The sequence below is a fragment of the Daldinia loculata genome (assembly GCF_022478755.1).
Source record: "Daldinia loculata strain CBS 113971 unplaced genomic scaffold F4817scaffold_39, whole genome shotgun sequence".
Classification (NCBI taxonomy): domain Eukaryota; kingdom Fungi; phylum Ascomycota; class Sordariomycetes; order Xylariales; family Hypoxylaceae; genus Daldinia; species Daldinia loculata.
The window spans coordinates 3,250-25,738 of NW_026054893.1; the positions used below are offsets into that span (position 1 = coordinate 3,250).

The 22,489-nt window shown below is 45.4% G+C and overlaps 6 protein-coding genes across 6 annotated transcripts; 4 read left to right on the forward strand and 2 right to left on the reverse strand.

The window, feature by feature from the left end:
• The first annotated feature begins 314 nt into the window (after positions 1 to 314).
• F4817DRAFT_343306 (uncharacterized protein) lies at positions 315 to 1,664 on the forward strand. The gene is made up of 3 exons (XM_049304011.1): positions 315 to 541; positions 593 to 989; positions 1,057 to 1,664. The coding sequence occupies exons 2-3, from the start codon at positions 615 to 617 to the stop codon at positions 1,405 to 1,407; spliced, it is 726 nt and encodes a 241-aa protein (XP_049157155.1). The 5' UTR covers positions 315 to 541; positions 593 to 614; the 3' UTR covers positions 1,408 to 1,664.
• A 1,016-nt stretch (positions 1,665 to 2,680) lies between these two features.
• On the reverse strand, positions 2,681 to 5,135 carry F4817DRAFT_317702 (tRNA synthetases class I (M)-domain-containing protein; the record flags this gene model as incomplete). The annotated part of the gene is made up of 8 exons (XM_049300835.1): positions 2,681 to 3,224; positions 3,281 to 3,514; positions 3,576 to 3,809; positions 3,863 to 3,989; positions 4,044 to 4,118; positions 4,175 to 4,490; positions 4,545 to 4,928; positions 5,010 to 5,135. 8 exons carry the CDS (start codon positions 5,133 to 5,135, stop codon positions 2,681 to 2,683), a joined length of 2,040 nt encoding a protein of 679 aa, XP_049157156.1.
• A 370-nt stretch (positions 5,136 to 5,505) lies between these two features.
• Positions 5,506 to 8,091, forward strand: F4817DRAFT_343313 (uncharacterized protein). The gene has a single exon (XM_049304012.1). The coding sequence runs from the start codon at positions 5,831 to 5,833 to the stop codon at positions 7,790 to 7,792; it is 1,962 nt and encodes a 653-aa protein (XP_049157157.1). The 5' UTR covers positions 5,506 to 5,830; the 3' UTR covers positions 7,793 to 8,091.
• Positions 8,092 to 8,688: 597 nt separating this feature from the next.
• On the reverse strand, positions 8,689 to 11,477 carry F4817DRAFT_172716 (uncharacterized protein). Its single transcript, XM_049298226.1, has 3 exons — positions 11,252 to 11,477; positions 8,906 to 10,835; positions 8,689 to 8,814 (listed from the first exon to the last, which is right to left on the reverse strand). Exon 2 carries the CDS (start codon positions 10,818 to 10,820, stop codon positions 9,012 to 9,014), a length of 1,809 nt encoding a protein of 602 aa, XP_049157158.1. The 5' UTR covers positions 10,821 to 10,835; positions 11,252 to 11,477; the 3' UTR covers positions 8,689 to 8,814; positions 8,906 to 9,011.
• A 2,478-nt stretch (positions 11,478 to 13,955) lies between these two features.
• On the forward strand, positions 13,956 to 14,517 carry F4817DRAFT_172726 (uncharacterized protein). Its single transcript, XM_049298227.1, has one exon. The coding sequence runs from the start codon at positions 14,111 to 14,113 to the stop codon at positions 14,396 to 14,398; it is 288 nt and encodes a 95-aa protein (XP_049157159.1). The 5' UTR covers positions 13,956 to 14,110; the 3' UTR covers positions 14,399 to 14,517.
• A 1,260-nt stretch (positions 14,518 to 15,777) lies between these two features.
• On the forward strand, positions 15,778 to 16,854 carry F4817DRAFT_172765 (dihydrodipicolinate synthetase family protein). The gene has a single exon (XM_049298228.1). It carries the CDS (start codon positions 15,903 to 15,905, stop codon positions 16,839 to 16,841), a length of 939 nt encoding a protein of 312 aa, XP_049157160.1. The 5' UTR covers positions 15,778 to 15,902; the 3' UTR covers positions 16,842 to 16,854.
• Positions 16,855 to 22,489: the final 5,635 nt, after the last annotated feature.

Genomic DNA, 22,489 nt, shown 5'->3' on the forward strand with positions numbered 1-22,489 from the left:
TAAATTTTTAAATAATTATAATATATATTATTATTATTTAATTTTTAAAATTTTAAAATATATTATTTAAATATAAATAATTATTAATATAAACATTATATTTAATATTTATATTTTTTTATATAAATTAAATAAGTAAATATTTTTTGGCTAATAATAATTATTTATTAAAAAATAATTTTCAAATATAAAATAATTTTTACGTTTAATAACCATTTCTTAAAACTACCCTTTGCTGCTATGGTACCTAAATAAAGGGAAATATTAAATTAAGCGTGTTAGTAAATATCACTTAATGATCATCTACTTCGAGGGAATAGATTAAGCAATACTTGAATCAATATGGTCGCCAGTTTTTATATAATAGCTCTTTATTAGGATGAATAAAATGTGAGCCTTGATTCGTCGCTCATATCATAGTATGCTTGGCGGCCCGTTCCGACAGACCCCAATCTCAACTCGAAGACGTGAATGTGACGGTGAGATGCTGTCATCTAGATCGTCATTATTCTATGTAAGAGCGATGGGTTGGGTATATTAGGTATGGCCAATGCAAGTATGGCATTTGATAATGATATTTATCGCTCTATAGAAACCTCATTAGTGTACCAAGAATGCTTCGTCAATCAAGTCGTCTCGTCCGGTTTGTAAGGACCCCGGTGAGGGTCTACAGTCCAGCCCCTTCACACGTTCTTCAGCGCACATTCGCAGAACACCATTTTCCAGGAAACAAAGCCGAATCTCTCGAACACAGCCAAATATTCAAGATAAGCCAGGCTATTCAACAAGACCACAGCGAGCTAGAAGATTACTACAACCGCATTGTCAGCTCCAAAGACCCCGACGAGCAGAGGCGATTTCAAAATATCTTCATTTGGGAGCTATCACGCCACTCAATTGCAGAGGAGCTCGTCGTATATCCGACCTTAGAAAAGGCGATTCCTGATGGAGCCTATAGAGCTGATAAGGATCGCGAGGAGCATCAAAAGGTACTGAAAGCTGAAAGCCCCCTTTAATACATATAATTCCGCGGAAGAGCGCTAACAGACATGAAAGGTTAAAGAGCAACTCTACGAATTCCAGAAGCTGAGACCTGAAGACCATAGTTTCCTCCCCACGTTGGAGGCGCTCTTCAAAGACCTGAAGCGTCATATCAAAGAGGAGGAAGAACAAGATCTTGTAAAGCTGGAGGATGCACTTGGGCTAACGCAGTCTAAAGAATTGTGTCAGAAGTTCGAGAAGACGAAGTTGTTTACACCAACCCGAAGTCATCCCAGTTCTCCTAACAAGCCCCCATTTGAAACGGTCGTTAGCTTCATGACCGCACCAATTGATAAGATCCGGGACCTATTCACCAAGTTCCCAGACCCTAAATCCACAAAGCCGTATGGTGGTAAATCGCCCTGAGGGATAGTCATCCCCCCTATTAGGATATGCTGTAAGGGATATATGAAAATGTCCGAACTCCATATATTAAGGGGTGGGAAGTAGATCATCATTCACGAGGAAGCCCGAACAGCAAGCGACTAAACAGAGATATGGCTTATATGGTACATTGGAAATACACTATCGCTTTAAAGTACCTATCTACCTCTATTATTCCTTAAATTAGCAATTATATGTGAACAGCTAGTGAGCGTATTTACTTGTACCACGCTACCGGGTTTAGCCATTGGATGCCCTTTAATGTTATTCGTCCTCGGGAGCTTGTCCTTAGTGAAAGAGCCTCGGCCCCTGAATGGCACCGCCAATGCATTGATTCTATCAGCTATAGTGGTAGAATATTAAAAACCTTAAGATTTGAGATAGACCGCGAGTAAAAGATTGAATATTTAAAATTTCTTAACCTATCCGTGGGAAACGTAGTTGACAAAATTCCAGTCTTCACCGTGATCATCAAAACCAGGGGGCGGGGAGGGGATATCGCATATATTGAATAAAAAGATATATGCTATTAGGAGATTATCTCCTGGTCTGGTTTGATGATCTACCCGACAATAAGTACTAGTGCTGTCTACGTATACTCGACGACCGCACCCTAAGGGGTGCTGCGCTTTAATTAAGGATTCTACTGGTAATTTTCCTTCTCTAATGTCTGATCTAGGTACTGCTGAGAAAATGTTCTAGTGAAGAGTTCATCACTCATAGCGAATTGCCGTTCGAAGTCGATTTTAGAACATCTTTCGCATGCTGATGATTTAGGAGCCATTTTGGAAAATGTTTCTATGTGTTCAATATTAATGAATCAGGCACTTGAGGGGAATATGGGAACTTCATGGTAAGAAGAAAAGAAATAGAGACTTGGTTCCTTGACTAATCTGTTTTAAAAACGATAATCCGTGTCCAATTTCTGCTTATGCAGTGTAACCGAATCGATTCGAACGTGTCTTATGGCAAGCCACCTCACACTAGATACCAATGCATGATTTATACGGTACAGAATTGAGCACATTCTGTTCATAATTTAGACTGACTTAAGAGCGGCGATAAATTGAAATTAGAGAGCCATTATAACCCTTTAACAATCCGCATTCTTTGCTCAAATGAAGCTATCCGCAACTCTCTAGACACTAACTACACCTATAAACCTAAGGTGTCTCTGCAGAAACCTCTATACCAGCGCCCTACCGACATCACACTCTTGGAAAAACAGCTTAGCAGGGACCTAGAACCTACCACTTTAATTAGGTGTTTCCTGTGCAGGTTGACTTTCTGCACTATCAGTAATGCTAAGCTTCTGCAGTTGTTCTGTCTGTCCTTGTGATGATTCGCCCTTAGCACCACCTGCAAGACCTAACTTCTTAAGTCGCTTACGTTCCTTCTCTTTTTCCTTCGCGGCTTTCTTAGCTGCGGCCTTCTCTTGCTCGATAGCCTTTTGCTTTCGAAGCTCTTCACCACCAAAAGCCTCACGCCATTCGTCTGCCTTCTCCGTAGGGATAAGTGTGAAAAGTAGCTTTGGTTCTCCGAGTGCCTGGCCAGGCGGGATGACATCAGCCGTCCAAGTATCTGGGATAGAAAACCGATCATTTCCAGAACCTTGGACGCCTAGCTGTTCGAGAATGCCATTCGCGGTTTCTGGCAAATAAGGGAACACGATGTTCGCGATGAGGTGTAGGTGATTAAGAGCAAGACCAACAACAGCGCCACAGCGCTCTGGATCTTCGGACAGAAGCTGGTTGCTTAGCTTATTGTCTTGCAGTAGCTTATTTCCCAAAGCAGATATACTAAAGAAACTTTGTTAGTTCATGAATACTTGTTAGAATAATTTGAGAAGTCGTACCTAAGAACCGTGGAAAGACCAGCACGTAATTTGGTACCCTTTAGGTTTGTAATGTATGTTTGAAGTAAACCATTTACTTCCTCCTTGTGCTGCTGAAAAGAACCGGTAGGATCGTTATAGGTCCGATAATCAGGCACCACAGCATTCAATTTCGCATGACAGAATTTGACAACACGATTGCAGAAGTTACCGAGATTTTTCAGCAGGTCGTTATTGTTGGCATCAACGAATTCCCTAAATTAGAGGTGATTAGTCAACAAGTTGCTGGATGTGTCAAACTAGACTCATGACTTACCGCCAACTGAACTCAGAATCGCTGGTCTCTGGACGCCTAGAGAGCAAGTAATATCGCCATACATCGACTGCCACACCAGTATCTTTCGCGCTGTTTCCGAACACACCAACGCTTTTTGACTTGCTGAACTTTCCTCCCTCATAATTGAGATATTCTGTGGTTGACAACTTGGTAACTTGGGTCCACTTTTCTCTTGTACCAAGCTGAGATCCGGGGAATATAATGCTGTGGAAACTAATTTGAGATGTTAGCCGGTATATGATTTTCTTTAGTCGAAAAGTACTAACGGAACATTATCCTTGCCCATGAACTGGTAAAGAGATACATTATCTGGGTTCTTCCACCATCGTTCCCAGTTTTTGCCAGACGGGTCATCCCTATCTGTGTAGCATTTTGTGATGGAGGGATAGCCAACTGTCGCGCATTAGCATATCTACATAGATTGACAAAGATCGTACAATATCATACTGCAGGCATCAAACCAAACATAGAAAACCTTCTTGTCATAATCATCCCCTGATAGTCCGGGGAGGTTGGTAGGAACTACGTGGCATATGAGATTAGCGCAATTCGTTTTCCATGTGTAGGACTTAGCATACCCGGTACACCCCATTTGAGGTCTCTCGTAATACTACGGGGTTTGAGCCCGTCGTGGATCCACGATTGGGTGATGGCTATGGCGTTGGAGCTCCACTCATGGCTATTACTTGCATTGTCGAGCCAAGACTTGATCTCGGGCTGCAACGCATCCAAGCGGAGGTAGAGGTGCTTCGTTTTTCGTCTTTCGGGTGTTGCGCCATCAAGCTTGCAACGGGGATTCACCAGCCAACCAGTGGCTTTTCTGTCCTCTCCAGATTCTGCTTTAGCATCTTCAATTGGTTCCAGGGGATCCAAGAGATTTCCACAGGCGTCGCACTGACAGATGCGTTAGAAAAATAGAGGTGTCCACCAAGAAACAACGAAACATACCTGATCTCCACGAGCACCCGCTGCATGACACAAGCTGCATTCACCCTCGACGAAGCGATCAGCCAGAAAGGAAGAATGTGCGGGGCAGTAGGCTTGCTCCGTCTCTCGCTGCTCAATAAAACCGTTCTCCCAAAGTCGCGTGAACATCTCCTGGACAATCTCAGTGTGCTGGGGAGTTGGTGTGCGACCGAAGATGTCAAAATCGATCTTGAACCAGGAGTAGATGTCGCGGTGAATGGCATTATACTTGGAACAAAGGGTTGCCGGATCTACACCTTCTGCAAGGGCTTGTGTTTCGGTAGCCGTACCATATTCGTCGGTACCGCAGATATATAATGTTGGCAGACCCCGAGCTCTACAGAAACGAGCAAATACATCTGCAGACTTGTAAGGGTTAAAGTATGTTAGTTACAATATTGCTATATTATTCTATATACTAAGGGGTTGCGACGCAGCTTCACTTACAAGGACGCTGCCAATAATATTGCCAAGATGTGGGACGTTATTGGCATATGGCAGGGCGCTGGTGATTAAAACGCTTTGCTTTCCCGGCTCGGGAAGCAACGAGGGCTTTGGATTTGAGTCACCCATGATCGCAATTCTTGTAGCAGACTCTCGTAGTTAATTGTCTGTATGATGAATTGAGTACGTGTTAAAAGGTGTTAAAAGGTAAAGCTCTTCGTTACTTCGTTAGAGCAACTATAATTTTGACATGGAGGGGGAGGGGCAACTGAGTCACAAAAATGACACAAGATGGGCAGAAAGGGAAAGGGAAAGAGCGACAACGGAAATAGAAGGCGGTAAAGGATTAATTATGTAATTATGGTGTACCTAGGTGCCTTAGGTATTTAATGAATATGTATTCCATTGCAGTTAACCGATTTTAGTTTATAGGGTAGTTAGGTACTTTGTACAGTTCAATCATTTCTTTAGTTATTGGAAAGTTAAAATCACATATCTAAGAAAGTGCCTAACCCAACTTAAACAAAAAGTGTTCACCCTTCAATTATATTAATTAAAACAAAGGATACAACTATACAATTTCACTACACAATATTGGTAGTAAACTCTCGAGAAGGTTATAATACATTTGTTCATGTAAACTTGCATGAATTTGACTTGCAAGACCCACACCAGTTATGCCAAGACATTTTCTGTGATATTAAGTTGGCACAGCTACCCTGGAACAAAACACACGATCCATCAATCACCAATCCCCATCACCACCAGAACAACTGGTAGCCATTGGAGCTGTTCCCCGGTGGAACAACATCCAAACCGCACTTATGGATAGTGAACAAATAAGAAGATCACAGATCGAGATACCCTTACCCTCCAAACCCCCACCCTACAGGCCTGGCGACGGTCCACCATTAGCGCCTCTCAGAATCCAGCCCGAACATGATACAGACGCGTTTATAGTTGACAAGCGTGTTCTTCCAGGCACCGCCCCAAATGGTGAGCTGAAGCTTCACATGTACTATGTAGTAGGTTGGCCAGATCTACCTGCCGCCCGCGTCTCTATCCTCGCGACCCAGATATACGACTACGTCTCACCTCGGGCTGTGGAAGACTTCGAATACAAAGCACTACTTGAAAGAGACGAGGAGGATGAAAGACTTGAAGCGGAAATGAGGAGAAAGATGGAAATAGCAGCAAAGAATAAAATAATGACTTCTACTTCAACAGCACCGGGGACTCCAAACGCACCTAGTCAGAAAAGACGTGGTCGACCAAGCAAAGCCGATCTCCAGTCGCGTCAGCTGGCACAGCAGGCAAAGGCAAGTCTTAGCACTTCGCAGAATATCGAGGTGGCGCTTCCCCTAGCCAGTACATCCGGACCGTCACTCTCTACACCGAAAAAAAAGCCGGCTGGAGAGATTGCGACCGATATAGAGGAGGATATCGATGAGGTGGATCAGGAGGATGCAATATACAGACAACTATGTGGGTACAATGATGGCTCTTTTGAGGATATGGACATAGAAGACGACAAGGGGGAGGGAGATATACCACTAGATAATATCCCCGAAACCGTGTCGTTGGGTTCCGAATTCAGATCGTATGCTAGAACACTCTGGCTAAACAAGGATTCGACGTTGTTCAAGCGCACTAATGGTAGTCTTACATTGAAGTCATCGACAAGCCATGTCCCCGTACCCGAAGTACCCCGATCCAATAGACAGCTCCCACCGCAATCCTCACCCACACAAACCGACAGCCATCCCCGCGTAACACCCGTCCCGATCCCTCTACCATTTAATATAAACAAAAGCATGATTTCATCGCAAATATCCGGCGCAAAGTACTCTACGACGCCAGTTCCGGTTCCCACACCGCTGAAGTCGAACAAAGAAGTACCGCAACCAAAACCCGATACTAAGCATCCTGTTACTCCGGTCCCAGTCCCGGTCCCTTCATGGCCACGCTCAACGAATAGGAAAGGAGATAGTTCTACTCAAGCTCCTCTCCCACAGCTTGCAACAGCTTCGCCGCAGTATCGCGGCTTCACACCCGCAGGGCGAAGTTCTGGCAAGTGGCCATCGGCACAACCCCATTCACCAAATGATATACCTTCCCAGACATCTCCACTTAATGAGAAAAATAGCGGTACAAATCGTAAAGAATCCACACATTTGAAGAAGTCGCCTAAACCAAAGCCTACGCCTCAACAGCTGGAGGAACAACCTCAAGTATGGGTGGTAGAGCGACTAGAAGGTGACAAGATGATAAATGTCGATGGCAAACACGTGCGGTACTTCAAGGTACGCTGGGAGGGTGATTGGCCACCGGATCAAAACCCAACCTGGGAGCCCGAAGAGAATATAACGCCCGCGCTCGTAAAACTGTATCTGAAGAAGAAAGCCGCCCGCCACACACCAGCGTCTCCGAAAAAGAAGAATAGCAATAATGTCCCTAGCAACATGCCGTCATTCCGCCAACCAACTCTCAAGAGAAAGTATTCGAGCGTGGCGGAAGCGTTTGCAGGAGAAGGGGAGGATCTAGGGGAGGTAGGGATTAGCGCGGGCCAGAGTGATAAATCGTATACCAGCCAGGGAGGCGACTATGATAACGCTGATGAAGATGATGGGGAAGAGGAAATGCTCGTCGTGGCAGCAGAGCAGGAGGCGAGCCCTAGTAGGCGGGATCCCAGACTAAGACCGAAGCCCGAAGAGTTAGGTGCGGCCTTTATGAGAGATCTCGCCGCAGCTATTCGTCTCAGCAACGAAAACGGGAGTTTACACTGACCTCGGCCAGGGTCGGAGTACGGCTTCTAACTTTTTGAGTCATTTAATAATCGATGCAGCTATCTGCTTGACAGCAAAGGAGGTAATGAGTATAAGGGGCTAGAGAGCTGGTAAACTTACAAAAGTATGAGCACTAATATCTCGCCTACATGTGTACCTACCTACCTAGCCCAAGCTGCAACTTGCATACCCCTAGATACCCAAGGCACCTAAGTACCAATATATTCTCCAAGGGATCGCTCTAATTCGAGTAGCCATCCAGCATACCGCTACATTAATACTAGTAAATTATCATAAAATCATACATAGCATCTCACGTGCCGTTTCTCGTTTACGATAATATATGAAGTCATACCTAGCAATTCACACACAAAAAAGGTAAGGAAGTAGGAAGGCAAAGAAACTCGAATTCATAAGAGCACCTTAAGCAGCTTTAGTATCTCTAAGCCCTTAGGTCATTCAGATAGCCTCCTCTACATCTATCCATCCTGGATATGGACCTTGGGATGTTTTGTGTAGATGTTCCATGTACGTGCTAGCACCGAGTATATGCATATGAGCAGATGCTGTCCTTTCTGATGGCAAATCCCCCCCCTTCTTTTCCCCTTGCCCGTCCATTCATTTCTCTTCCCCTTTTTCTTTTTCGTGTTATTTATTTTACCCATTTTTATTCTCTTTTCCCAGACCACCACCTGTAAACCGAAGACCGCATCTAAAACAACGAAATAAGGAAAATCGACCTGTAGAAAGGAAACCGTGCCGCGTGAAATCCGTTCTGGTAATGCTGCCAGTGAAAAGTCGTGACGAAAGACAATAAAATGCCATGATGGAGGTTAATGCAAAGTCGCATTGATGCTGAAAGATGATGCGAACGCCTCCTATTTAGGAATCAAAGGAAAATAACGCAAGCAGATAGAAAGGCTTCCAGAAACTCCGTGTAAACATCCATCTCGCAGGAGTTAACAGGACGAGTTCGGGCTAGCTATCCCATAGGACTGATATATCCCGCAAGTAAACCCGAACTGTAGGGTTAGTGAAATATCTTTGAAGAAACAAAGAGAATTGTAACCACGATGTATCATCATCGATCTAAAGAAGGAGAGAATGGTGTACCCATAAGTTGTGAACGGGACTCTTGCTAAGCATCCCAACTCCATTTCTGATACTGGTACGCCTTCTTGAAAATTTGATGTCGCACCCGTCTAATAATCCTTTTAGTCTAGGACTCAAATATGCCGGAATATCGTGCACGCATTTCTGCCTTGGGAATAGTTCGGAAGGGCTGAGCGTGGAAGATGGCGTTGGCCTCGGACAGGCGGACAAGATCGGAGCTATCACGGTGCAATAATTCGTGATAGGCTGGGTCGTTTTGCGGCAGTATATGTTTTGGTATCATTTTCTCGTCTTTATCTTCGTCTATAGAGAGGTCTATAAGCGTGTATCGTTCCTGGGGTTCTTTTGTCGGAGATTCGGTTATGACAGGGAATTTCTCGTGGCTGATTTCGTGGATGGGCGAGTCAAGTAGGTTCACGATGGGCTGGATCGTCTCTTGCTTCTTCTCGGCTTGGCTCGAAACTCCCCCCTCTCTCCCCTTATCCTCGTACTCTTCATGGTCGCAAGTCGGGGCGTGTGGCTGATAGACATCATCACTATAGACAGTAGAGGTAGCTGTTTGAGACTTTCTTTCTATCCATTGGTCCAGCAAGCTTTCATGAGGGTATCTTGCCGGTCGGAAAGGTTGCTGCAGGTCACATAGCGGCTTGTTGCAGGGATCCGGGGCGAATCGGTGTAAGTTACTGTCAAAAGAGCCCGGCTCGAGTCTTTCCTGGTCCCATACAACTGTCTTGTAATATTTACTGGCGGCGGCCACACTCTTGAAGAGGATAAACAAGGCTCCCTTTTCGATCCATGAATCTTCTAGGATATCCTCTGGGTTTCCAAGAATAGACTCAAGGTCGTCAAAGAATTCAAAGGAGCGGTTCTCTGCGAAATTGAGAAAAACCACTAGTCGAGTAAATCCATTGGACAGGTCACGCTGTAACTCAGGCTTCGTAGGATAGCTATGTGAGCTTACCAGTGTGACCTTAAAACCGCCAGAAAATACAAACGGCATCTCCCTTTCTACGTAGTGGACGTACGCCCAAGCCGCAATGTTTTCTTTAAACTCGACGATCACGGTAGGTCCAACGGGATCGGGACTCGTAGCTTCTGTGATGGAAAGTATTTGTCCTCCACGGATTCGCGCCATAACATCGCTGAGAGTTGTAGATTCAGGAAATCCGGTGATCATGATGGTTCGTGATACTGGGACAGGTGCCGGGTATGGGTCTGGAGCATAACGGATGCCAAATTGGAACATGAGAGGAGGCATACTGCTTTGAAATCGGGAATTAGGCATATAATGGGAATTCATTACCTCGAGACGCTTAGTCTCGTTGGCAAATACTCGGTCGACATAATCGTTATTGTCCGGAATATTTGTCTTCCGATTTTCCTTACTCGCTCCAAGCACATATTGCTTCGCCGGCCTCCAAAGGTTACTGTTTGGAAGTTCCGTCTCTTCCGTCTCTTGAGGGAATCCTGAAGAATTCGATAAGTATTCAGGGGTATACCAAGGTTCAGAGTAGTCACTTCCACCAATAGTTGCTGGCAGAACCATCTCGGCATTAGCCCTGTCCATCATGTTTGTCCGAGAAGTTGTGAAATCAGCCGAGGAGGTCGCTTTCTGTGTCTCTCCAGGACCTCTTTCTTCAGGAACTGAAAAGATCTCCTTTTGGCGTAAACGTAGTGCCCAACTGCCCGGCTCACATAGCTCTCGGGGGTTAGTCGGGTCGTAACGGCTAACCTTTTCAGCCATCCTAATCGATATTTGCGCCGCGGATGGTCTTCCATGGATTACGCAGACATCGCGAGGACAGTCATGTGGTGGGAATAGACAGGTATACTCATATTCCGTAGAATCACCACTCCCAGTCTTGGTGTCGTGGTTTCCCAGGCCCACACGACCATAAGAAGTGCATAAATCCATTGCAACTCTGTAAGGCTAAAGTATTTAGAAGAAGAATGCTATTGTTCTAGGGTGATAAAAAGTAATTGTAAAATAGGCGAACGAATAATTAGGTGAGGGTAAGGTAAATAGTAGGTAAAGAGGAGAGAGATTTAAAAAGAAAGGCATTGACTCTATGGATGGTAGAAGCTACGAATGAAGCAGGAACGAAAGGAGTAACTGCAGTGAAAGAGAAGGAATCGCGACGCGACGCGACACGCCTTGTGCGAAATACTTACATTTTACTTAGGGAGGCAAGCACAACTCAAGACAGGTGCGGGGTTAGTGGATTAATAAATACATGTATTCTCTCACGATCGGAAAGTAGTTGATGAAAGAGGTAGGAAGGAAATCATGGGTATGAAAGTGGGTAGGAGGGAGTATGGTACGTAGAGGTATGGAAATATAGGTACCTTATATGTTAACCTCTGTTCAGTTTCGCTACTTCCTTGGTTTACATTTCATATAAATGAGTAAAAGCCACATATACAGAGTGCATGGCAGTTGCAAAGGACCTATTCTAGGTACATAATATATAGCATCAACAGCAGTCTGAACCTTCTCATATCGTGATGACCATTAGCCACTCGTATCATGTGGTGGCCCGAGCGCTTGTAATAGTCTTTTAAGGTACCTAATCTTCCACTGTAAATTGAATCCTTCTGTTAGAAGGGGTTTGTTAACTAGACACAAACTATACCAATGAAGTTGATGGCACACTTCCCCCATCCATGGGGAGTTAATTTTCATCAACCCAATTGTAATAAGAACTGATATGACAGAAACTACTACTGACAGGTACTTACTATGATTCTAACCCTTCTCGTAGACTAGCCGGGACACATGCCAGTATGGCTCTAGGTATGCACTATATACTTCACTAAGGTAATTAGGCATGTTTTGAGACTCCACGCATACCCAGAAGTGAACTACTTAAACGGTAGCAGCCTCTCGTCACTATCGTTTAGGTATTTCCTAGGCCATAGAGACACACAGCCTTCATTTATATATAAATAGATTCTCCTACTAACGCACAACTTCAGTTATATAATTACCATCTCTCCTAAACTATTTTACCCAGGGCATACCCTTAACCCCGATATCCTTCGTGTAAATGTAAGCTATGCTGCTGGAATAACAATTATCATATTGCCCAAAGAATGGGGTCCATATGAAATGAATTAGACACAAGCTTTAGAGTTAAAGGATCATATAAAGAATGTGGAAAACACGCATAAGAAATGAAATATATATATATATGAATCAAAGATATTGGTGACTCTTCGTTTTGTGACGAGAGCCGTTGGTCTGACGTGAAAATAACAAGTGACATTGAGAGGGCCACTATACCTATTTGATTATTATTAGGTCACAAAGTCTCCAAAGACCTCCCGTAACAATAAGATACATTACATAGTAGGGCTAGACGTTAATTAAGTGGAGAAAATAGACCATTGTAACCATTCTTAGGTCATGGAAAGGGGCGCGGGAAAACAACGTATCCCTATCCACTAACTACCAGAACACGAAGGATGCCAACAAACTCCCTAGGTCGATTAACAGGCCTCATGACTTCCATTAGCATTACTATGTACATATGAGGGAACCGGTGAGCGCAAAACGTTGCAGCCCGTTGTAGTATCGCCTTAGCCGCTAGGAGGCCTCATTTGATCCCCTGCAAGCATCAGGTATGTCAAGGATGAGGATAGTGTCTAACTAATCCAAGTTTGCTCAACATATTCAATCAAATTCTGATTGGTTATCGCCTCATATGGTATTTATGAGGAATTATGACACTGATATTTGAGGAAGACGAGCTAACTCTGATGATTTTCATTGCTTGTTAATTTTTTGGGATGTAACGAAGAGGTTACCTTTATTGTGCAACTGTTGTTATGACAATCTTCATTGGTCTGTGATATTTCTCGATTATTACGTCTGCTAGTATCTTCATAGTTTCTGGTTTATAACATTCCTACCATCATATCATACCAACAAAAACCTTAGTTTTTATCTGCTTACTACAGTATAGTTTGTTGCTGTAGAACTTTACCTAACGTAGATACCTGCTTATGTCGTGTGATATTGTGGAATTTTGTACATAAGCGGACAATTGTTCCTATGACTACATATCTACTAATGATCGTTACTAGCCCGTGACGCCGTACGTACCGGGCTCTTTCCGGTACTTCCGGATTACCCTAAAACCTCCACCGGCGCGCACCGGGACCGGAGTGAAATTTAGCTAACTTGTAATAAAATATGGAACTGAAGTTGATTTAAAGACCAACAATCATATACGTATGATCCACTTACCTACCTGCATCTATCTTTAGGGTATATTCCTTCTGGTCCCACTTGTAATAACTCATCTATCACCATGCCATTCCGCTACAGAATTGATAAATGATATTCTACCAACAGGTGAAATTAAGATAATATCGGATAGTAGCAATTGCATAATAGCGAGGGAGTACTTTACATAGTACCTAAAAGATCTGATATGTTACGAGAAGACCGAACCAATGATCATCCCCTCCCGAGGGGAAGGCTCCCGGGAATAAGCCACCTTACCCCCTGTGTCGATCGTACCAATACTAGCTTCTGACCCCCACATAAAGCCTTCTCAATCGCACGTGAGTCTCGTTTCTGGAGTTTTATCCTATGTAGTTTGCTGTAACTTACGATGCTAAAGAAAGGGTAAATGTGGCCGGTCCTTTCCCCGCGGAGAATTATCACTATAGCATAATTAATGCAGCCTCAGCGCAGTTGACTTCGACCTGTCAACATCAGTGTCGATGATACGAGACTTCGGTGTCAGAAAAGGGCGTTGACGGATGCGAGAACGGATATTGACGAATAGACCACCAATATTGAGCAGCATGCGCTTGTACCCCCAAAATGAGCCAGGCCGCCGGGTTTTCTCGCAGCCCCGTGGCCTCGTACTCGGTGGGATACGCATCGAAAGGAAGCTCTTAGCGAGCCCTATGAGGATCTAGCCCGGGCTACTCGGCTTACCAAATCGAATCCCTGGGTATGGGGAACCGAGGGAGTGGAACACCGACGACGAGGCCAAGTTCTTCCCGAGAGCTAGCCGATACTTGAGCTACTACATAGTAATTTGAATGATCTGAAGATGGCCTGATGATACGTACTAGTCCTGACTTACATATCCCTTGCCTCTTCTCTGGAACCGACAGATGTACCGGACATCCTACACGAGAGTGGTATTTATACTAGACTACTAAACTTAGAGTCTTAGCGTGCGTATCATGCAGTTTATACGTGTGTCTCGCTTGATAGTTTTGGAAGGGGTGGTGGTGTCGTGTTTGTCGTTGATATGCGGTATAAGAGCACGAGGTATAGACCATGGTGTTAGCCCCCTCGTCCGCCCCTCGTCCGCCCCTCGTCCACCCACTCAAATGGATCCGGGGAGAAGCCATACAAGGTATAAACCAGGATTCCGGGGCGCGTCCCCAAACTTTCCAGGAATAAGTTGGGGGTGGGCTCAACGAGAATGGTCAAGTTTAACTACTATTATGGATATATGTCTAACTTAGTATGTTCTAACTAGGTAGGTACTGTAGGTAGTCAAATCCTAGTCCCAGTCCCCGTCCCCGTCCCCGGTTCGAAACCCGGAATAAAAACGGAGCCGAGCAACGCTAGGGCGTTTGCATCGTTTTAAGTTCGTTCTTGATGAAATTGATGAATGAGGAACGTGGGGGTTAGTAAGAAGTACAAAGTACAAAAGTACGAAGTAGGTGTAGGAGGTAGCACAGCAGCAGTATGCGCAGGCGCTAGAACGTGCTCCAAGGATCAATGCATCGATGGAAATATGTACCTAGGTACCTTAGGTATTGGGAAAATGAGTACGTACCGTACCTTACAGTCCTAACCTGAACTCTCCCTCATACATAGCCCTGACGGCTTGATTACACCTTCCCCCCACGGTGAATAGGATGTATCCACTTTTAAACTTCCCCACCCTACCTAGACGCGCCCCTCATTCTCAATTCCTTTTTTCTCGACTGCCTGATTGACAAAAGCTTCACCGCATTTCGTCAAACATGGATTAAGTATTTCACCCAACAATACAACCTGGCTTTCTTTCTGCCCGTCCTAGATTGGTCTCGACCCTGAAAATAGATGCCTCCCGTACGTGCATACACCTTATCCGTGGAATATAGAAGACCCTAAAGGATTAGGCCTACGTTTCTACGTCCTACATCCCAATTTCTCATGTCTGCATGCCTAAATTATACAAAATGAACCAATCATCACGGTATGCCTCAGTACGCCTATGCAGTGCCCTCCGTGTCAGAGCTGCATCTAAGCCCACCGACGAGTCCCTGATGGTACACTCAACTCAACCATGCTTCTTCTCTAGTCTCATCTAGTCTTGGTCAACTTGGATTTCCCTGCTCAGGGGAAAACCTCAGCAACCACATGACACCCCCACGCACTCCACGGCATGGCGTAGCCTCTTCATAGTCAGTATCCAGTCAGGTCAGCTCTTCCAGTAATATCTCGAGTTTCAAAAACCCTGAGCGGCTCTGTTCGGTCTTTGCTTGACTCTTCTACGACCTCATTGGTCTGCCTTGACGAAAGGAGGATCGGATAGTTAGCCAGTCAAGTCCCGTGCTTAGTCGTCCTTCGCCTTATACCTACCAAGGTAGCAAGGTAACGAGGTAGTCTCGTCGGCTTGAGCGAGGCAAACACCTAGCCGTACACCTTCTCGCCAACAAGAGAGGAATATTAAGGTATTTAAACCGTACTTCCCCCCTGCCATCCGGGTGTTCATATGTACTCCCATAGTCGTTCCCCTTACACTCTAAGTGCTCAAAGCTTTTCTTCTTTACTCTTAAAGAACCGTCTTATCATATCCACCCTCTATTATATAAACCAGAGCGAATCCCGCGTAGGTTGAGCTACTTCCTACTTCCTTAGCATCTTAGAATCTTTGTGATTTTCCCTACAACTTCATCATCTACCCCTTCTCTCACGTATCCTTACGTGTATCTCTCTTGAACCCTACAAGAAACTTTACAAGATCTAATCGAACCCATGACGGAATCTCCAGTTCAGTCTTTGCCTCTGCCCGATGGGGTCTACGTTCCCACCGTGGCTTTCTTTAAGGAAAATGACGACATAGACTTGGAATCAACCCAGCGCCACGCTATCCATCTGGCCGAGGCTGGCGTTGCAGGTCTTGTCGTACATGGGTCTAATGGAGAAGCCGTTCATTTAAGTAGGGAGGAACGTAGTCTCATTATTAAGACCACAAGAGCGGCGCTAGACGAGGCAGACCACCACCTCATGCCAATTATCGCAGGCTGTGGTGCGCAGTCTACTCGCGAGACAATCCAGCTATGCCGTGATGCGGCCAACGCTGGTGCTAACTATGTCATCTTACTTCCTCCCGCGTACTACGGTGGGCTCCTCGACACATCCAAGATTGTTCAGCATTTCTACGATGTCGCCGACTCCAGTCCGATTCCAGTCATGATCTACAACTACCCCGGGGCTTGTTCTGGTCTGGACCTTTCCTCCGACGCAATCCTTCAAATCGCTAAGCACTCTAACGTCCACGGCGTTAAACTTACCTGCGGAAATACAGGGAAATTGGCTCGGGTTGTGGACGGGGCCAAACCCGGCTTCTTCGTCGCTGGAGGCAGCGCAGACTTCATCCTGCAGGGTCTCGTCGTGGGTGGGCACGGGACGATTGCTGGAACTGCCAACTTGGTACCTCGAGCCTGTGTTCGTATCTGCGAGCTATTCCATGCAGGTGAGTTAAAGGAAGCAAGACGGCTGCAAGCGATCGTTGCCAAAGCAGACTGGATCGCCATCCAGACCGGGTTTGCTGGAGTGAAGGCTGCCTTGCAGCACTTTGAGGGATACGGCGGGGAACCACGGAAGCCATGCGGGCTGCCAAGCGGCGAGCATATGAACATGATTACAAATGGATTCGAGGAGGTAATGGCCCTGGAGCGGAGCTTGGCCTAGAGGAAAATCTGGGGAATTAGGTTCTACTAGGCATCATGGGGCTCAATTGGGTTCTCACAACGGAGTGGGCCACGCGCTTGGCGTTTATGAGATTGAACGGCGTTACATGGACGGGATAGCGCAAAAACTATGGAATCAAAAAGACTTACCAGCTGTCCTTGACCCCTGGTATAGGATGATTGTGTTAAAAGGCTCTTAAAATAGGTACCCGAGTAAGAGTTACTATCAGCTATTGTCGAAAGGCTAGAATGTAGAGCTTCCATAGGAATATGATGCAGGAGGATTCTCATAGCCACATCTCGCTTAGTGCGTAATCGGCTTTCTCTCACTTATACCATCGATATAGCTTCACTAGGTATGTTATTAGGTATGCTATTAGGTATGCTACGAGAAACGCTATAGGCTATAACTGCCGGTAATTCTAACATGTTGGTTGGTTAGTTCTAAACTTAAGCGTCTCTAGCGGACTTGTCTGCCAAGTTCTCAGGTATTTTGCACGACAGAAGCACGTTCGAGGCTCGGACGGCGACGACCATAACGGTTAGGATATCGGCTACCACTGCCCCATGATTTCGAACGGGCAGCAGCGCCACCAATTCTTCTATGCCACAGCATCACGCATGATCCACGCTGCCACATTACCCCAACCCAGCTTCACATCATGACGGCACGTCGCATACCACGTACTACCTAACCGATCTTCGCAGCCGGCATCCATTGGAAACACGTCCATCACCCGAGACAGTCGCAAGGGAGGACAGGAACACAAGACCCTTCTGCATCATGTACCAAGTAAATCCTCGGCCGATCACCAGTCAGTCCTGTCATAAAATGCAGACATTGCAGATCACCCAAGCCTTTCTCTCAACCCTGTACCCCGCAGTTCGGACCTTGCAGGCCATGCCGCGCTAGTCCTATGAATCGGTATCCCATTCCTTGGGGGGGAGGGGGGAGGGGGGAACTTTTGGGGGTTGGTATGAGACAGAATGCAAAGAATAACGCACGATACGATACGCACGATACAATACTCCGTCAGCGTTTGTCGCGCTATTATTTGTACGATGCCTACGTACCTAACCTATAGACCAGCTTGCACATATATTTACCCGAGCTAGCGAATGTCATACAGCGAGTGGTAGCACTCTGTCACTATATGTATGCTTCGAATATGTATGTAATGTCTAAAGTACTACATACCTAGGTATTTTCATCGCCAATAACACCTCGCTACTACTACCAGTAGACGGTCTCATAAACGCCGCCGACGCCACCACCACAAACACTACCTACCACGACCATGTGGATATGAAGGATCCCTCGGCAACCGCTCTCCCCGACCTGGTTTTTCGGCCCATCCAAGACCTTCTGTGTCCTGGTTGCTGACCTGTTTCGCTGGATTTCCCGTCTTACAAGCCTCGCATTGTTGCAACGTAGTTTAGTAATAGGACGACTTCTTAGGGGTCAGAGGCTAGCAAAGCTACGTCTGTGTGTTGCGATAACGGAGACTATCGCGTAAAAGAAGACAGTGGCAAGATGTAAGGTAAGGTAAGGGACTCCAACATCGGGCATTTTGCCCTTCTTCTGTCTAGTTCTCTAGCTAGCTGTTTCAGGCTCACTTCGAGGGCTCCAAACGGGCATAAACGGCCGCCATATGATGGCTTGGGATTATGTGATACTGAAGGGATCAATACTATCATACGTCCGGGCTCTCGGGTTGGTCGTGTGATGGCATTGGACAAAAAGCTGGAGAAGTCCGAAATGGGCAATAAGAGGAGTTAGGGCTTACACCTATTATATCAGCAGAAGAAGAAGAAAGGGGAAAACCCTCACCAGATCATGTGGTTCTTCCCTTACAGTTTCGTAAGTTTTCTCCAGACTACCACGGTCAGATAATCATGCAGAGGGAAGATCTCATTCCCCGAACCCGAACATATGGACAAGGAGCTTCAATGACCCCTAACCCCCACGACAGAAAAGAGAATCATAATTTCGGACGCTTCTTACCTATTTCCCCCACACGTATCTTAATAAATACAGGTATCTTTCACGGTAGTTTATCTAATTATAAAATGATAAATGAGTTACTCGTTACTCTTACAGCCGCGGCTCATCTGATGGGCAAATTCCCCCTCCTACTACCTTTCTCACCTGCTCGAAGCGCTTACATGCAACCGCGAGAACACGGTGTCTGATAATCATGAATAGGTACATTGTGCTATATAAAACAACGCTGCACGTTAGGGGAGAGGCAATGCAACGCAAGGAATGCCGGCACCCGGCAGACGGCCTGATCAGATATGCATAGAATGGCGTGGGGTTTGTATTTTGACCCCTCGGTTGCGTGGCAAGGACTTTGCAATGCGGTACGCCGATGCAATCAATATGCAGTCAGCACTGAAAAGGGGTTGTTGGGCTACAATCCACGAGGTGACTGCGGTTAGCTAACAATTCCTTCAACCAGTTCACCAGAGTGAAACATTGAGGCCACCGGGGGTAATAAGTCATCTCGCTCGCTAAAGAGTTGAAGGTGCATCCGGGGCCAGTCTATCCGAATTCTACGAGGCATAATTCTTCTTTACATTTCTCATCCGGAAACGACCGAGAGAGTTCTCTTTTTCGATATAGGCTTGCCGCGGACCGCGCGTTCATTCGGTATATGTCATGATTTTGGCTGAAATACAAATGTGACGCCACAGCCCGGCCGATTCTGTAATCGAAAAAAGAAAAAGCCGAAAATTTAGAAAGGCAAAGGCGTTTAAACCTCATCATAACATCATCAGACACAGCATGCTAGGCATAGTACGGTGAGTCAACTACCAGCCACACAACTATTCGGCTAGAGCGGCAGGGTCCTCTGCCATCTCCTGTTCCGTACGACTGGCGCCGATGAGGATTGGTAGAACACATGCTAGGATTGGCAACCCCTGATACCGGAATGGGAATCCGGCGGCCAGAGACCGGGTTTACATAAGTGAAGAGCGGGTGGTCCCGTTGCATGTGTCGCGAACACATGAAGCTTCGTTAGGCTGCGAGCTGCAGGACCGGCGATGACATCTATTGGATATCTCCGGCTTATTGTTTCCTACACCAGCAAATCACAGAAGTGATGACGGCTATCTCGTCAAGAGATAATAGGAAGGACAAGAAAAGCCGCATCTGTATTGCTGACAGGAACGTCTGAGAGCTAGGGTTCCATGTGGCTTTCTTTTTGCTTTTTCTGGCTTTCGCCCAAGCGGAGTTGTTCACCTTTCGGCCGCAGAGAATCCTCATAGAATGAGAAAACCCCCACGCCCAGTCTCCTTATGTTCCACCTTAGTCATACTGGATCTGCAGTGACAGGTCTGGCTATTGAACTGCACGGGCACCACGGACCGGGACACAAATGATGTTAGTGATGTTGATTTGTTAATCGAATCCGCAACTAAGGATTCCGCACCTTTTGCCCTGTGCACCGACTGCTATATTGTCATTACCTTACCCTCGGAATCGGCTCCATGAGAAACAATTGGCCAATAAGGACTTTGTGCTTCGTAGCCTTGTCTGAGGCTGGTGATACGTAAGTTGTATTACTCTACAGTCTCAGTACCGGAGTAGTGTAGCCCAACAAAAGCAAAGGTGGCGGGCCAGGCCTATCCCAATAACCTCACGACGAAGCCCAACATCCCCGAAAGATGAGAAGAAGCAAGTGGCATGGGAGTTCATGCCGCTCTGGTTTCAGGAACAGAATACCACTGGTAGCGCTTACAATACCATGGGAATTACTACGCAATTCGAACCGAATTGCGGCATTACCAAACATAAGACATATAATGCGGTGCTGTTAAATCTAGGCCGCTCTATTCTCATGCGAGATCCAGATTGGACTGTTCCCTGCGTGTAGCAAGCGGTAAGGATCGAACCAATAACCTTCTTTTCAAATAATTCTATCCGGGGATCGTCCTAGTCTTTTGAATACTTGGTACGATCCTTACGTGACCGCGGGTTCGCAGGCCGGCTCCGCGCTGATATAAGATATCCCGTTTAGGAAGCATGCACATTTCCGGTCATAGGCATGATCTTAGTCTTTCTGATACATCATTAATGCCCTATCTTACTCAATATGATCACCACCCGCTTCTAGACATTCGGAAGACTCTGTATGGTCCATCTCACAGTAGAGCCCAACGACGGGGACGGCTTGTGTAATACTACAAATTCGCTATAAAATAACTCTTCGTACTATTGCTCAAAGATAAGGACCAATCCTCCAAGTGGCTTCCAAGTCGCCACTCACGCGGACAACGGATGCGTAAATCGGTAACAATAATTAGCGCTTCATCCTTCCATATTTGAAAAACTCCAAGACATGGCCCCTATGACGTCGAATAAGGGTACGGGCAGCCTGGCTTCTATGACATCCGCTGATAAAGGCTGTCATACTTGGGGATACCTACGCATCAAATCCCGATGCACGTAAGCGCTCAGGACCACACGGGCAGACGGGTCAGGGTGAGAAATGCTACCGCGGCTTGCACATATTAGTGACCCCCATTTTATTGATATTCGGTCAAGGCGAGGACGAGATACAGAGCAACCCAATAACATTCAAGTTTACCATTGGCCCACCGACGGTGTAGATCTGAGATATTGCAAGAAGCAAGCCGGAAACAGGATACAGTTGGGTTTGTTCATGCTTTGGTAGACAGCCCGTGGCCTTCCCTATCATAGTCCAGTGTGATGAAGATTTCATTTGATCTAATTCAAAGTAAATAATCTTTAGATGTAAGAGAAGATAGATAGCAATAGTCCAAGATGCTTTGACTGCAGATATCTAAAAGTCAATACCTAATCCAGTTCTAGAGAAGGCCGCACTAGGATACGGTGACGATGGTACCGATACGATTGTCTCCCCTGAATGAGATCAACTCAGAGTTGATCTGTTACCTAAAAAGACTCTGAGAATTTCAGCATTCGTTCCGAGTAATTTCTACTTGGTCCAATGCCAAAGGTTTTGGCATGGTTATGAACAGCGCTTGGATAACGTTACACTAACAAAGTGTCCGAATTATACCCCTTTTCAGGATCTGAGACAACACTTGCTCTTATGCTTAGAACGATATACATATATGATATACTTCAAGTTTTAATATGTCTTATTCCATTCATAATTCACTATCACGCCGTTAATGCTTCTGTAATTTGTATATCTTGTTTGTACTCAAATGCCTGTCGGGCCTAGGTATATTGAATTATTTTTATCTCCCTTTTTGTATAAGTTAGGAAATGATAAAGAATACCGGTGAGAGGATGATACGGACATTGTAAATTGATACATTATATTTAAATATATGATACATTACATGGGAATTGCAAGGAAATATCACATTAGACCACAAAAGGCTGCTAGACTATCATATATATCCTCACCCCAAACAGACAGTTTCAGAATGCTTCCAATAACATGAGAGAATAATCATATCCAAGTTCATGAAGTCATATATTTAGCTCCCAGAGTATAGATGACTTGAAATTGTCATCATTAAATTCATTCACTGCTTACTAGAAATTCCAAAGCTTATATTTACGCACGTGAAGTAGTACTATCATGATTATACAAAATTAAATTATGATGCTGTCAGGTAGAACCCTTGATTGGTGTCATACATAGA